The sequence below is a fragment of the Centruroides vittatus genome, unplaced genomic scaffold (assembly GCF_030686945.1).
Source record: "Centruroides vittatus isolate TY-2023 unplaced genomic scaffold, ASM3068694v2 contig_738, whole genome shotgun sequence".
NCBI classification, from domain to species: Eukaryota; Metazoa; Arthropoda; class Arachnida; order Scorpiones; family Buthidae; genus Centruroides; species Centruroides vittatus.
Window position 1 is genome coordinate 946,792 of NW_027122474.1, and position 16,145 is coordinate 962,936.

At 31.8% G+C, this 16,145-nt stretch overlaps 1 protein-coding gene across 2 annotated transcripts in view; it reads left to right on the forward strand.

The window, feature by feature from the left end:
- The first annotated feature begins 3,123 nt into the window (after positions 1-3,123).
- Positions 3,124-16,145, forward strand: part of Rbbp5 (retinoblastoma binding protein 5) — a 55,284-nt gene continuing 42,262 nt past the window's right edge. For both annotated transcript variants that reach the window (XM_067277210.1, XM_067277211.1), the window contains exons 1-3: positions 3,124-3,247; positions 7,932-7,957; positions 14,758-14,930. In XM_067277210.1, coding sequence (XP_067133311.1) covers positions 3,229-3,247; positions 7,932-7,957; positions 14,758-14,930 — 218 coding nt within the window. In that variant the 5' untranslated portion in view covers positions 3,124-3,228. The remainder of the gene's footprint in view (positions 3,248-7,931; positions 7,958-14,757; positions 14,931-16,145) is intronic.

Consider the following 16,145-nt stretch of genomic DNA (forward strand, 5'->3'; position numbering starts at 1 on the left):
CCCTACGTTGACAAAATCGGACCAAGAAATTACTTACAGTTTAAAAAATAATCTAACGTAAACAGAAATCTTTGATGTATTTTGCTACCTCTTTAGAAAACACAGAAAATTGTTGCTTTACAGGAAATCTTTCAATTCGTACACCAAATGAATGATGCTTCAAGAGCTATTGAGTGTACTGTATTCATTTCTGTGAAAAATTAAAGTGAGATTCGCTTTTGTGTCCGTTCTCCCAAATTCTAAAAATTGGCCCAATCGACCATCTCCGGCATCCGAGTGGCAATAAAGAGACGTATTTTCGCTTTCTTCCTTTAAAAACTGTGGTTCGAGCCTAATTTATACCCTAACTTACGTACATTTTTAATATTTGCAGATTTTTGAGTGTATTGATATGTTTATAACTGATTATAGCGATTTTTGGTAGAAGTTTCTGACAGAAATGTTGGTCACCAAAACTATGAAATATTCGGTTTAATTTTGTGTAGTTGTATCGAAAGTTTGACTTTTCACTGATAATTATATATAATTTATTTATTTCATTAAATTTACAGGAAAAGTCTGGATAGACATTTGATTTCGGCCCCCTTCTTGTTTTTTTTTTTTTAACTCTTTCCGCCTGTGGGCACTAAGAGGGCCTCTTTTAGTAGGCCCATTATGGGTTTGGCCAGGCCCACAATGGGCGACCGGGTGGTGAGGGACGGGGCCCGACATATCCGAACGGACCACCCCCGAAAAATTCCTGGGGATTATTCGACCCGCTCGGATTCGATCCCGGGTCCCCCAGAGCGGTAGGCTGCCACCTTTACCGCTCAGTCAACAGTGAAAAAGACATATTACACATTTTGTTAAACATAAGATATATCTTATTAATAGCAGAAGTAATCTTACTGTATGTAAAAGGGAAGGTGCAGCCATTGACCAGATGGACAATCCGTAATCAATGCGAAATTGAAAATTAGCATAAGAAATGGTCCGCAATGCTCTTTTATTAAAGATGGACTTACAAAATCGCCATAAAATTCCATGTCTGATAACCATGGATTTAACTATACGAATTTTATCCGTTTAGGTAAATTGCCTAACGCGTGGTGAGGGTGTCATTTAACTTTTCCATGCGGGTATCAATTAATATTTCTTTCCCAACTGTCGTAACTATTAATATATTATTAATAACATAAGGAAAGTATGACTATCGGTCAAGTTTTGAATCCCATCTGATTGTTTTACGTTTCTCGACATTTTTACACCCCGAGAGCCCAAAACTGTAAAACAAAGGGCTTTACGTGTGTGTGTGTGTGTGGACGTCTATTTTAAATTATATCTTAGAACTGGATGAACCAAAAATTTTGAATCTTGGCAGATTTATTTCCATATATGGGGCATTGATGCTTTTTTTGTTTTTTTGTAAGTCTTTCCGCCCAGTGGGCACTAAGAGGGCCTCTTATAGCAAGCCCATTATGGGTTCGGCCAGGCCTACAATGGGGCGGCCGGGTGGTGAGGGACGGGGACCGACATATCCGGACGGACCACCCCCGAAAAATTCCTGGGGATTTCTCGACCCGTCCGGATTCGATCCCGGGTCCCCCAGGGCGGAAGGCTGCTAACCTTGACCGCTCGGCCGCCGGGGCATTGATGCTATTAAATTTTGGTTGTTAAAGTTTAGGAGATGGAGAAACAGAAAAGGGTTGTGTAATATCTGAACTTAATGGAAAATTTTAGCCTACTCGTTATTGTCATTTACAGTGTTTTCAAAATAACTCATATCTATGCTTAAATTAAGCCGTTTGCCTTTTTATAAGCGAATCGGATGGCCGAGCGGTCAAGGTTAGCAGCCTGCCGCCCTGGGGGACCCGGGATCGAATCCGGACGGGTTGAAAAATCCCCAGGAATTTTTCGGGGGGTGGTCTGTCCGGATATGTCGGTCCCCGTCCCTCACCACCCGGCCGCCCCATTGTGGGCCTGGCCGAACCCATAATGGGCTTGCTATAAGAGGCCCTCTTAGTGCCCACTGGGCGGAAAGAGTTACAAAAAAAAAAAAAAAAAAAAAAAAAAAAGCCGTTTGCCTTTTTATAACAATTAATAATATAAAAATTATTTTAAAATAAAATCTCATAACAGATAACGCCACACACAATTTAAATTTGCACTAATGTGTCTTAGTATTTTTTAAACTTAAATATTTTTTTAAATAGAGAAATTTCTCATAATTCAACAAAATTACTCCCCTTAAGCTATCATGTATGATCCATTGTAAGCCCGACCGAATACACGATGGATGTGGAAAAAAGGTCATCTTAGTGATATATTAAAAGGTTTAATTTTTTCATTTTATATGCAAGACACGGTTTAAAAACGGTTTCAATTCAAGACAATTAAAAAGTTTTGTAACCTATTTAATTTACAAGATGCGAAATTCTGTTTTCAAAAGTATTCAAAGATGTTTTCAAATGTTAGACGTTCTGTTAGCCTAGAAGATTCTATTCTTACCACTATAGAGGATCTGGATTTGAGTTGAATAGAATCCTCGAAAATTTTCAAGAATACACTTACCTGTATTTCTCTCATGAATAAACAATTTTACCATGAATATTAATAAACAATGGATCGGCGATAAAAAATTTTGATAATACTAAGTGGTTAATTATATATATATATATATATATATATTTATATATTTATGTATTTTACTTCTTCCGTCCTGTGGACACTAAGAGGGTCTTTTCTTAAAGCTTATCGCGGGTTCTTCTGGACCACAATACGACTGCCACGTGCTGAGGAAGGGGGCCCGACATATCCAGGACAGACCACCCCTCGAAAAATTTCAGGAGTTTTAGAACTGCTAGGATACAATGTCGGGTTACCCAGAGTATTAGGCTAATTCATAAATTATATTGAAATGGTATAACGTAGAAATTTTGCTACTTTTCATTGATGCAATGGAAACGCCACAGTTTTGAAATAATTTTGTAATTTTTTTTATTAACAATTTAAATTAAAATATTTTATTCGTTTATTTGATATAATTATTAAAAGTTTATATAAAATAAATATTAATTTCCATTTTTTTAAAATTTTTTTGAATATTTTTGAACTTTTATAGAGAATAAACTAATCTCCCGCCAGGTGGTGTAGACGCACATTTGAGTGCAGAAGAAAATATATTTTCTCATTTTTATATTGGTTTAATTTAAAAAAATAAACTTTTTATAAGAAAACAAGAAACGTAAAATGAATCTAGAACTCCTTGGTAATTATTTTTTATATTATTTACTGATAATATTTAAAAATATTGTTTTGTGTACCTGCTTTACTCTGACATGTTTACATCCCATTCAATAAAGAACTGAAACTCACTTTTAAAGTATTTGGGATTAAAATCAAAATCTTTAGAAGTGATTTTAGTGTTTATTAACCAGTTAATTTGAAATCCAATACCATACACCATACATGTTTTTATCTTAAAAATGCTTATGTGTTTTATATTATTGTTAATTGTAAATAATATATTAACTGAAATTATGTTTTAAAAGTGCATTGATATAGTATACCAATGAATTTTTAAAACATAATTTCAGTTAACATTACAGCAAAGCCAAATTAATAATATATCTATTTTCTGCACATAGTTTATGCTTCTGATTTATTGATATTTCAAACTGGTACGTTTGTCTCTACTGAAGGTTCATTTCTTTTATGCGAATTTATGGTGGAATTTCTTTGACACATTTGTATAGAAGAAATACTGTAGTTTTATATTTGACAAATGAAGCGAATTTACACTGGATAGGACAAGTGTATGAATTTATTGTTTACGTTTGTTGTTAACTTATGTGATGATGTGTATAATAATGGAAAATTTAATCAAAGAATTGTTTCGCTGATTCTGGAGTGGCTTGAAAGACTTTTAAAAATGTCTCCGCAAAGTCTTGGAAAAGATGATGTACATTACTTTTGGAATCTACATTTGTGTGTGGTGGGATCAGGTGTTGACGTCTTGTAACTCTTGCTTATATGATTTTAATAAACTGAAATTAATGTATAGTAATTACATCAATGTTCTTGTGTATAAGTGGGTGTGGTGCATTTGGTAGTCTGAACCAATAGTTTGCTTTCATCTAAATATGCTAACTGAAAATAAAAAGCAATTTCAATTAATTTTTAAAAACATGGAATTTATCAGTAGTCTTTCTTGATTTATTTTTTCTTTGTATACAATGTTACTAATCCAAACAATTTTACATAATTAGCTTGAATCAGTGGGAGTGTACTGTATTTCATAAACATGTACCTGTACATCATATTAAAAAGAAAACAATTTAATATTAGATAATACTCTATGTTAAATTTTGGAAATTGTAATTTCTGTATACCTATATACATATATACACACTTGCTATGTCATTTTTTTTAATATTTAGAAATGACTGAATGTCTCTAGGTGTTAATTTACAAGTTTCATCACAAATGAAATCATTTGTTTTGCTGTAGTTTTTTTTATGGATATTGGTTATATGTATAGTGCTTATTTATAAGTTTCTAGACACCCACAATTGCCGTAAATAATCTGGCTATAATTTGGAAATAATAATTATAAATTACAAATGAATTTGACACTAGAGGGATGTGTTAGGTGCCATCTCGTATTAAAATTAATAATTATAATTTTTAATTAAATAATTTAGATAAAACTGGAAGAAAAGAATCAGCCTGAAGCGGGACTCGAACTCGCTACTCCCACTTACTGTGCGGACACGTTGCCAGTTACACTACCCAGACCTCTGGTCTGCTCTATTCTTCCGGTATATACAGTCAAACCTGTTTTTGTGCGGGGGATAGGGACCGCATAAAAGAAAATGCATTAAAAAAAATCACACGAAACTTCACCAGTGGCTATAAAAAATAGTTTTCGCAACACAATTAAAAAAATATTTTTTTTTTTAATGCGGTGAATAGGGACCGCATAAAAAAAGTCTCATGTAGAAAATCACTCGAAACCTTACGAAATAACTAGGAATTGCTTTTTTAACTCCTTGGGCCTTTTTCTGCAACACCTAATGGGGAAAAAAATCCTCTAAGAATTTTAATTTTTATATTAATTAATTATTTCCACTTATATACGAATCTAACATTAAAAAGTCAAAAATAATCGTTAAATAATGATTTTATTTGATAAATATAGCTGCAGGAAGTGTTATTTCATTTAACAAGGCTGAAATTTCACACCTGCAGTCTAAAGCTGGAGGGGAGCTAACTTACGCATCTGCACAAATATAACATAATATTTATGGTTTTTATGCTATTAAAATAAGAGGGGACCGAAATAAACATATGACAAAAAAATTTTAATGAATAAAAAATGAAAAAACCTGCTGTTGTCATAGAAAACAACCAATAGAGTTTTTAAAAATTTTACAGGAGTCAATTATGTTCCAATTTGATTGAAATTTTCATATATGGCACAAAAAAAAATCGCACAGAAAAAGACCGCACAAAAACAGGTTTGACTGTATAAGTTTAAGATAAAACCATCATCAGTTATTACGGTGCCGAGTGGGAACGCATTCAGTTCCCTCATCCAGAAACATTCACTCAAGGCATGCAGTCAGCCATCGCATACCCAGCAAGGCATAAATATACAAATATAAACACCAACAGAAACCCGATGCATAGCAAATAGACATCCACTTTTGCTGTATTTACAGCAGTTGTGGGTGTCTATTTGCTATGCATCGGGTTTCTGTTGGTGTTTATATTTTTATAAGTTTCTATTCTTTTACAATCTCTCATATAATTAAACAATTTACATATTTATAGAAATATAATGAAAGATATTTGATTGGAAGTACAGTAGTGAACCGAAAATCGGAATCAATTGGGGACTGGGGTTGTTCAGATTAGGGATTTGTTCCGATTACGGTTTATGTACGAAAAAATATATTAACCTGTCCGATGTTCTAATTTTTCTTCGTTGCGTGTCGCTTCCTGTTGAATTTTTCTCCGTTGCTTGTCGCTTCGTGTTGAATTTTCGTCGATTTTAAGCCTAATGAAAATTTTTATAATAATAATCGAGGCTATCGTATCGTTAAAAATTATTTCTGCATTTTGTACAAACAAAATAAATATATCGAAGAATATAAAAACATGAAAATTATACTTTAGAAGTAAATTTAGTATCAAAAACGTTTGATTCAGCACGACACAGTCCGACTGAAAATCGTGCCGATTACTGGCGATTCCGATTACCGGGGTGCCGATTTACGAGTTTCTACTGTACATGGTAGGCACCAAAAGGTTCTGGCCTAAATATGTTTTAGATGTTAGAGATATAAAAATGACATCAATGAAAACATTGATGTCATTTTTCAATATAGTCTTCTTGCAGTTCATCACATTTCTTACATCTTGAAATTAGCATTTCAATATTCTTGAAAAAATAATTTGCAGTTTGTTTACAAAATGCTCATAAACTACTTCCTGCAATTCTTCTTCACTTTTTTGAAGGTCTTTTCTGAGTTTTGGAAACATGATAATCACTAGGAGCCAAATCTGGGATGTAGGGTGAATGGTCAAGCTCCTCAAACCCACACTCCTTCATAGCAGCCTTGGCAATGGCAGCTATGTGCACTGGTGCATTGTCTTCCAAGAGGTGAACATGATGCAAATTAATGCAATAAATCTAACTAAAATGAATATTTCTAGGTGACTTATGCAAATTGTATAGGAAAAATTGTTTTATTAGTCCACATACAAATGGTGCTATCTGATACACTCATTATTTTATTCCTATCATGTCTAAAATATAGTTAGACTGGAAACTTTTGGCACCTACCACTTAAAACTACTATACTATCAATCAGATATTTTCCATTATATTTCTATAAATTCTTCTTTCTGCTTTCTAATTTCCTCCAATTTATTACAGCTTGAGATTAGGAATTGTATTACTGATAAATTAGTTTACCAGTAATCAATAAAAATTGTATCAATCAAACAGTAATTTGATGTTTTTTATCTGTAAATTCAATGAAAATAGGTATACATGTAATAATTTTTTGAAGCCAAATATTTATTTCTATACACTTTATCATATATTTATAGTGCTCAATATATAAATAATAAATTATAAATATTGATGTTTAGTATATAAATATATGGTGTCCCAATATGTAGTTTACAATTTCCAACTTTTACGTCATGGCTTTGAATTGACATACAAACAGAAACTATGGTTTTTAAGTGATACATAAACTCAAAAAGTTTTTTGTGTTTGGTCCACTTCAATATGTGCACCTCTGGTGGCATGTATTGAATCGGTATTCTAACACTTACTAAATGTAGCCTTTCCATGTCAACAGTAATAATGATTGTGGTTATCCTGGTCTTTAAATCACTGATATCTGCACAGGAGTTTGGTGCACTTGGCCCTTGACATAATTCCACAAAAACAAGTTGAAGGGTTTATACCTCTATGATGATGATAATGATGCTTCACATTCCCACTGCCTGTATGCATGAAGTTGTACCATTTACATATGGCTGACTGAATAGTGACTTCCTGTATCGTAATCTGAAGTTTATTTTCACTTGTGTGTTTGATTTGGTTTCAATAAACCATGTTACACACTGTGCCTTTTCCTGAGCAGATATCATGTTCAGATTATGCAGTCCCCATTACCTGCAATAAGCAAGAAAGGTTAGTGAACACCTGTCAAAAAAACTTTTTGAGTTAATAAAACACTTGAACCACAGTAAATTCCTATAAGTCAATTCAAAACTACGATACAAAAGTTTGAAGTTGTAAACTGCCTTTTGGGCCATCCTATGTATTATTTTATTCCTACAAATATTTTTATTGTTTAATTAGCTATAACATTTATTCACAGATTGTTTAATTATAAAAAAGAATAATTATTACTTTTTTTATTTTATAGAATCATTTGGACAGAATTATCCTGAGGTATTTATCATTCCCTTCATTTTGTTGTTGTGTTAAAATTACTTTTATGTAATTATTTTTTAAATATGTATTTCTATCCAATCAATCATTGATTTAGTGATATCAACTTCATGGATTCTGATTTAACAGATAAATGCATTAAGACATAGAGCTTCATTATATTTTTGATTATTTTGTATAAAGTATGTCCAACTGTATAAACATGTTTTTTCAAATTAATATGCAGTAGAATCTTGTTTTAATGGTTTGCTCGGGCTGCCAAAAATCATTTGTTCTGAAAATTCGTTACATCACAAACACTGGATTTCCTGCACACGCAGGAAAATATCCTTTATTTTACCCCCTACGTATAAGAAATACCTGTACTTGAAATTATTCAGTCTCTTGGGATCTCTACTCTTTATTCTATAGAAATGCATGTTACATGATCATATATTATTCCATATGCATGTACGGCAAAGCTGAGAGAAACTATATAAACCATAAGCACAAAGAGGCAAATTACGTATGCTCATTAACACCTCACTTGATTCCGCAATTTGTTAAAAGCTCATCCATTTGTTTTTTTGATGCTGCTTTTCTGCTTATTGAATACAACTGTTTGATATTAGCAGTATCATGAAAAAAGTTTTCACAACTTGGAAAGATTTGATCACTAAATTTAATCACTACACTTGGACCAGTGTCAGAATGTTCACTAAGTTACTTCTTAATTGTATGAACTTGCCAACTCTGTTTGTACAATTTTTCAATTGTACACATCCTAAATGTAACAAGTGCATCATTACACTCTATAAATTCCTGGAAACACCTGAATATTAACTATACACTCAAACCTTTTTTTGTGTGAGTTTTTATTTGTGCGGTCTTTTTTTGTGCAATTTTTTATTTGTGCGGTATAGTTGGCAACTAGTCTCATGCTTTGTTTTGTTTTAACGAGTAGGTAGAAGAAGTGTACTTGAAGGGAGCAAAGAGTTGCTTTTTTTTATTAGTCTCTGATCTGGGCAAGTGACAAGTCCGCTAAATAAAGTGATTTAATAAAAAAGAATATTACGTGTGTTTTAATTTTTAAATCTAATATTAATTGATGTCCTTCAAAGTGCTTTCACATTCCTGGACCATTAAGATAAGATTCATTTCAAAGCATAAATTGAAGGTAAATGTATTATTTTTTCTATTTAGATATAAAATTTTAGGATTTCTATTTTATTTTTAGACATAATCCCTGAAAATGAATAAGGGCAAGAGGAAGGTAATTTCCTTAGAAACTAAGACTACGATTATAAAACGACTAGCAGAAGGTGAAGGATCCACAGCTCTTGGTAAAGAATTTGGATTAGGTGAATCCACTATAAGAGGCATACAAAAACGTGCAGGTGAAATAAATAAATCTAGTAATTGTGCCACAAATGAAAGTGCTAAACGAGCATCATATTCAAGAAACATTTTGATAGAGAAAACGGAAAAGGCGCTCATATTGTGGATTCAAGACTTAACTCAAAAACAAATCCCCATTGACAGAGAATTAATTAAAGAGAAAGCTATACAGTTTTATAATCAGCTGAAGGATTTACAGCCATCTTGTTCATTGTCTCACATTGGAAGCCGGAAATTTTCTGCAAGCAATGGCTGGTTAGTTGGGTTTTTACGACGACACGCACTTCACAATCTGAAGATAAAGGGCGAAGCTGCATTCGCTGATGAAACAGACGCTAAAAATTATTCTGAAGTGTTAGCAAAAATTATTGAAGATGGTGGATATTGTCCAGATCAAGTATTTAATGCAGACAAAACTGGGTTGTTTTGGAAAAAGATGCCTAGCCGAACGTTCATTGCCAAGTCCGAGAAAACTGCAAGTGGTTTTAAAGCTGCAAAAGATAGAGTAACATTCTTACTTTGTAGTAATGCATCTGGAGCGAGAATGTTAAAACCCCTTATGATAAATAGATCATTGCACCCACATGCGCTAAAGGGCAAAAATGTAGCTGAGCTTCCAGTCCATTACATGGCCAATAAAAAAGCATGGATCACAACAGCTGTTTTTATGACATGGTTCAACGATTGCTTCATTCCAGAAGTTAAACAATATATGACTGTTATGGGGCTTCCTTTTAACGTGTTGCTAATTGTTAACGATGCACTCGGGCATCCTTGTATAGAGCACCCTAACGTAAAAGTAGTATTTTTACCATTCAATATGACAAGCCTTATACAACCATTAGATCAGGGCATCATCGCAGCTTTTAAGAAACACTACGTGAAGTTAACTTTTAGATACATTTTGGATAAACTTGAAAACAATGCAATAACCTTGACTGAAGTTTGGAAAAAGTTTTCGATATTGGACTGCATAAATCACGCTGCTGCAGCAATTACTGAAATAAAACAACACACACTAAATGCATGCTGGAAAGCAGTGTGGCCGGAATGTGTCATTAATAGAAGTGCAACTGAAAACACATCAATGTTAACAATAGAAATCGTTTCGCTAGCACATTGCATTGGCGGAGACGGGTTTAATACTTTCAGTGAAAATGATCTTGTCGAAATGATTCAGGATGAAACCATAAGGGATGATGACATTATAAATTATGTAACAGATGTTACTGATGAGCAAGAAAAACCCGATTATATGACAGCAGATAAAATCTATGCAGGACTCGAACTTTGCCATAAATTAGAATGTCATTTTCTTGCAATCGATGCCAATTCTGAAAGAACTTCAAAATTCCAAAAGGAACTTCAATCTTGTATATCTGGCTACCGAGACATATACAAGCGTCTAGTGAAACAACAGTCGTCGCAAAAACTGAAACAAGAGTCATCGCAAAAACTGAAACGACAGTTGTCGCAAAAACTGATCACCGACTACATGGTAACTGAAAAAAAGTCAACTCGAAATGAGTGCGAGGTAGTATCTTCAAGTGACGAAAGTGATTTTGAACCAGTTTACCACAAGAAAGTTTGCATATTGTCAGACTACGATGGATAATGGTTATACGTTTTGAAAAGTTTTGTATGTGTAAAATAAATACATATGTAAATAAAATATTTTAAAATGTTCACATGTGTATTTTCTAAATCAGATTCCAAAAGGTTTGGCGAGATTCCAAGTAGCTGCCAAGCCTGGTGTCTTGATTTCGTTTAAAAAAGCAATTCCTACTTATTTCGTAAGGTTTTCAGTTACCTCAAACCTGTTTTTGTGCAGTGGATAGGGACTGCATAAAAGAAAAGGCATAAAAAAAAATCACACAAAACTTCACCAGTAGCTGTAAAAAATAGTTTTCACAATACAATTAAAAAGTCTTTTTTTTATGCAGTGAATAGGGACCTCATAAAAAAAGTCTCACGTAGAAAATAACTCAAAACCGTACGAAATAAATAGGAATTGCTTTTCTAATTCCTTGGGCCTTTTTCTGCAATCCCTAATGGGAAAAAAAATCTTCTAAGAATTTTATTTTTTATATTAATTAATTATTTCCACTTAAATACGAATCTAACATTAAAAAGTTAAAAATAATCCTTAAAAAATGATTTTATTTGATAAATATAGCTGCAGGAAGTGTTATTTCATTTAATAAGGCGTGAAATTTTACACCTGCAGTCTAAAGCTGGAGGGGAGCTAACTTACCGCATCTGTTCAAATATAACACCATATTTATGATTTTTATGCTATTAAAATACGAGGGGACCGAAAAAATCGTATGAGAAAAAAATTTTAATGAACAAAAAATGAAAAAAACCTGCTGATGTCATCGAAAACATCCAATAGAATTTTAAAAAATTTTACAGAAATCAATTATGTTCCAATTTGATTGAAATTTTCATATACCCGCAAAAAAAATCGCACAGAAAAAGACCTGACAAAAACAGGTTTGAGTGTATATTAGTTTTTAAGTTATAAAAATAATATTTCAGAATAATTGCACATAACATTACAGTTTGTAAATGACTAGAATGTAGTGATTTCTCACAAAAAACAGTCTCAATCTGAATATGTTATGTATACTGTATGCATTCTGAGATAATTATAGCCATTTATATATACTTCTGAACATCTTTATGAATAAATTTTAAGTAGTTAGGGAAGTTGTCATAAAGAAGCAGTAATAAAATGGAATTCAATCAAAAATAGATCATTTTTCAAATTTGTTACATGAAATGCCATTTCAAAAAATTTTATTTTTTTTTTAACTTATAACATTTAATACATGGTGTCAAGTATAATCCATAGACTGCATGCGCCCAGTCCTGAATCATCTGTTCTTGTGCAGTTTGCAGCACTATTAAATAATTGATAGCTCAAAAACTTTGCTAGTTTTTCAACTAAAAATCACTTGAATAATATTCATTACTCATATCTTTTTGGCAATAAAATCTAATGAATTATTTTAAATTCTCCCATTAAACTCTGTATTCTGAGCATTTACTGTACTGTACATTATTAGCAGATACTAATGATGGCTTTGTAAAATATACATTGGATGTATTTGAGTTATCCCAACATATTCTGGCAACTTATTGGATCCATTGGAATGTGGAAAATTGCAATTTTGTCAGTGAACTCACTTTTTAAAACAAGTTTTCTAGGGATATTTGTATATAGATCCAAATTACACCAAATCAAATGTTTAACCTCAGATATTAATTACATCCATATTTAGAAGAGTTCTCTTGAAGAATTTATTTTCTTTATAAGGAATATTAACTCATTTATTTATTTCTTTATTTTATTCTTCTTATCTAATGAATATTTTTAATGAATTATATTAATATTAATAAATATTAACTCTTGGCTTACTGATAAATATGTGAGATCCGGAAATTCCCCTGAACGTAAAATTATTATAATTGTTCCCTATATTAAATTAAAAAATTTTTCTATTATAAACATCCTGCCTAAAAAAGGTCCTGGACGAGAAAATATGCGTCCCGGCCGTATAACTATCAACTATCCATTGTTCTTAAGCTGTGTACAGATCATCTTGCAACTTAAGTTTATAGTTAACGTCTGAATTTGTCATATATTTTTGGTCCCAGGAACACCTATGACCCAAATCGCCATCAACCATCGATCACGTGACCAATTTTCCCAGCCTAAAGCTATAAAAGCCACTTCTTTTCCCCCCCTCGGGAGTCTCTTATCATCTGCCGGACCAACGCCATTGCAGGTCGTCACCGCGCTCAGTCGTGACTTTATAAAACTGTGCCATTTTTGGATACCGATTTACACTTTTTGGATATCAAAGGGCCTAACTCTATAAGGAAACTAATAATGAGGTATGAACTGAACCTGTAAGCTCTCTCTCGAACCCTACGCGAATTAGGGGAATTAATTAATTTTGTAATTGTGTCCTTTGTTTAATTCCAATAAATCTTGTTTTAATTGTTAAATGGTGTCCTCTTTGACTCGAATATCACTTCCGCCTTATTGTCGACCTCATCTCACCTCCTATCCACTCGCCCAACAAGAAGAGTCCCGACTCTCGGGACCGAAATCGAAACTTTAGCCATCTTGACAAGTGAAAGGTCAACGACCTGTTGCTAGAAAGGGGAGATAGGACTTCCTCCTACCTCTCTCGATCACACATATTGGTGTCAGGAGTGGGGTTCGAACCCACGCCCTCCTATGAGGACCAGATGAATATTTGAATTTGTTCAAAGTTTCTGCAGTACAATTATATTCTCTAAACCAGTGTTTTTCAAACTTTTTGAACCGCGGCCCCCCTTCTGCACTTAAAAATTTCAAAGGACCCCCGAAGAATAAGTGTGTCAAAAAACATCCCGGAGGGAGGGGGTTAGGCTCGTATTTAGATATTTATATTATTTTTATTATTTATATGTGCAATTTATTTAAGTAAAAATTATTTTATATATTTTTTATTTCTATTATTTCTAAACATGAATCCATAGTAAATTTATAAAATATTTGAAAAAATTGATCTGGCATCAATTTTTCAGCGACCCCCCAAATATTTTTCACGACCCCCACTTTGAGAATCACTGCTCTAAACTATGGTTTCATTCAGACAAGATACTAAGAATGATACAAAGCTTTTCAGTAATAAGTCTCTCTTCTTGAGTAGCTTTTGTGATTGCTGTACTTCCTGAGATAAATCTCTGGTACAAAGTTATGCAGTGAATAAGTAACTCTTGTTAGTCATAGTCACCTGACACAACTGTTTGATGAGCATCACAAATATTGCTATAATCCACATATTTTAATGTAAAAATAAATCGCCAATTTAATGTAAGTGTTATATGAATAATATAAATAGGAATTACATATTTAAGAAACTTGCATGCAAATAATTTTACCAAGGGATGGTGTAAGAAGGAGTTATGATACACTTTTGCTTACACTTTTGGTTACTGTGCTAAAGTAATTTTTGCTCATTTAGGAATGCTATATTTTGTTGAATAACACTGTGAATATTGCCCGTGACTACTTGGAAGCTTCCAGTAGAATAAAATAAAGTATTTATAGAAGTTGAAAATATATTGGAATTGCAGGCTTTCTTCTTAAAAATGAGCAGTTGGTAATAATGGAATCTCTTGTCATATTCGTTAAGTAGAAGATTGACTGTATTTTAGATAGAATTAATTAAATGAACTACTACATTGCATGTATTAATGATATAATTTATTGAAAAATAATAGATGATAAAATTATTATTTGTATTAAAATATAGAGTTATATAAAAGTAGATTCCAAATAGAGGAAAATTATTTAAAAATTAAGATAAAATCAAGTGTGTTATCCTTTTATGCTAATGAGTCATATTATTTCTATTATATAGGAATTTGATGGAGCTTTGGATTGCATCAGTTTAGCTGTAACATGTGCTTTTAATAAACGTGGAACTCTTCTGGCTGTAGGTTGCAATGATGGGCGTATTGTTGTCTGGGACTTTTTAACTAGAGGCATTGCAAAAATAATTAGTGCTCATGTGCATCCTGTTTGTTCTTTAAGGTAAAAATTACTTTTTTCAAAATTCTGTTGAATTCATATTTATAATTTCTTAGGAATATAATTTATTTTGCAGTGATACAGTCTAGACAGTTTTAATATAAATCTTACAATATGAGTTTCTTCATTTAGGATTTTATCAGACTATATGAAAATGAATACAATGAATTGTTTACTAAAGCAGAAATTTTGTAAAATGATTTTTAAATACAAATATTTAGTGGAACTTTATTTCACAAACATTTCTTTCTTTTTATATTGATACCTGACTGCATATTGAATTAGTGCTCAATTTAATATTGAATTATCTTTATTTTCAATATCTATTAACAGACTTTATTGTGATGTCTTCAGATATTAAATTAATGAATTATGTTATAGATGACTTCTTACTACAAATCATTTGTTTATTTTAAACATCTAATGTGATTACATTTTATAGATATATAATTGTTTCATTTTTTTATGTTTAAATCTCAGATTTCTGTTTTGAAATTCATATTAATTAACTAACTCAACAAATAGATTATGTAATATATTAAATACTTATTGATAAATTAATTTCACATTTAAGTACTTTGTTGTAAGTACTTAACAATTAGTACTTACAACAAATCATTAACATTAAATAAATAGTCATGTTTACATAAATTTTAATTAAAATATTATAAAACAAAAACTTACTTTATACATAACATTTTCAACATCAAATAAAATCTCACTACCTTATTAACAATGTAATCTGTTATTTTTCTTAACTTTCATAACCTCTACTGTCTTACAATTCTTTCTTCTTCTCTATTCAAGGATCTCTTTAAATTTTGCTTTTTCCATATGTATTTTAAATACTACATATTATTTCTGTTAGCCTGGATAGATGTTGACTAATTTTAATTCATTTTTTATATATTAATTCTGTACATTATTATTGTCCCTCCTATATTTTTTTTAATTAACAAAGCTAAGAAACACCATTTTATGTATGTAAAGAAATATTATCACTTCTAAGAAATCATAATGAAGTACAGTTTCATTATCATCATCAATATTTTTCCATTTGAACATTGATTTAGTAATTCATTTAGATCTAAAGAGGACTATTCAATTGCAATTTCTGTTGAATGTCATACTTAACATTACTTATCTATAGCTTTCTTTTGCATTTTCAAAAGACTTTTCATTCATAATGTTTGTCATTCATAATGCATTTTGTAAGTA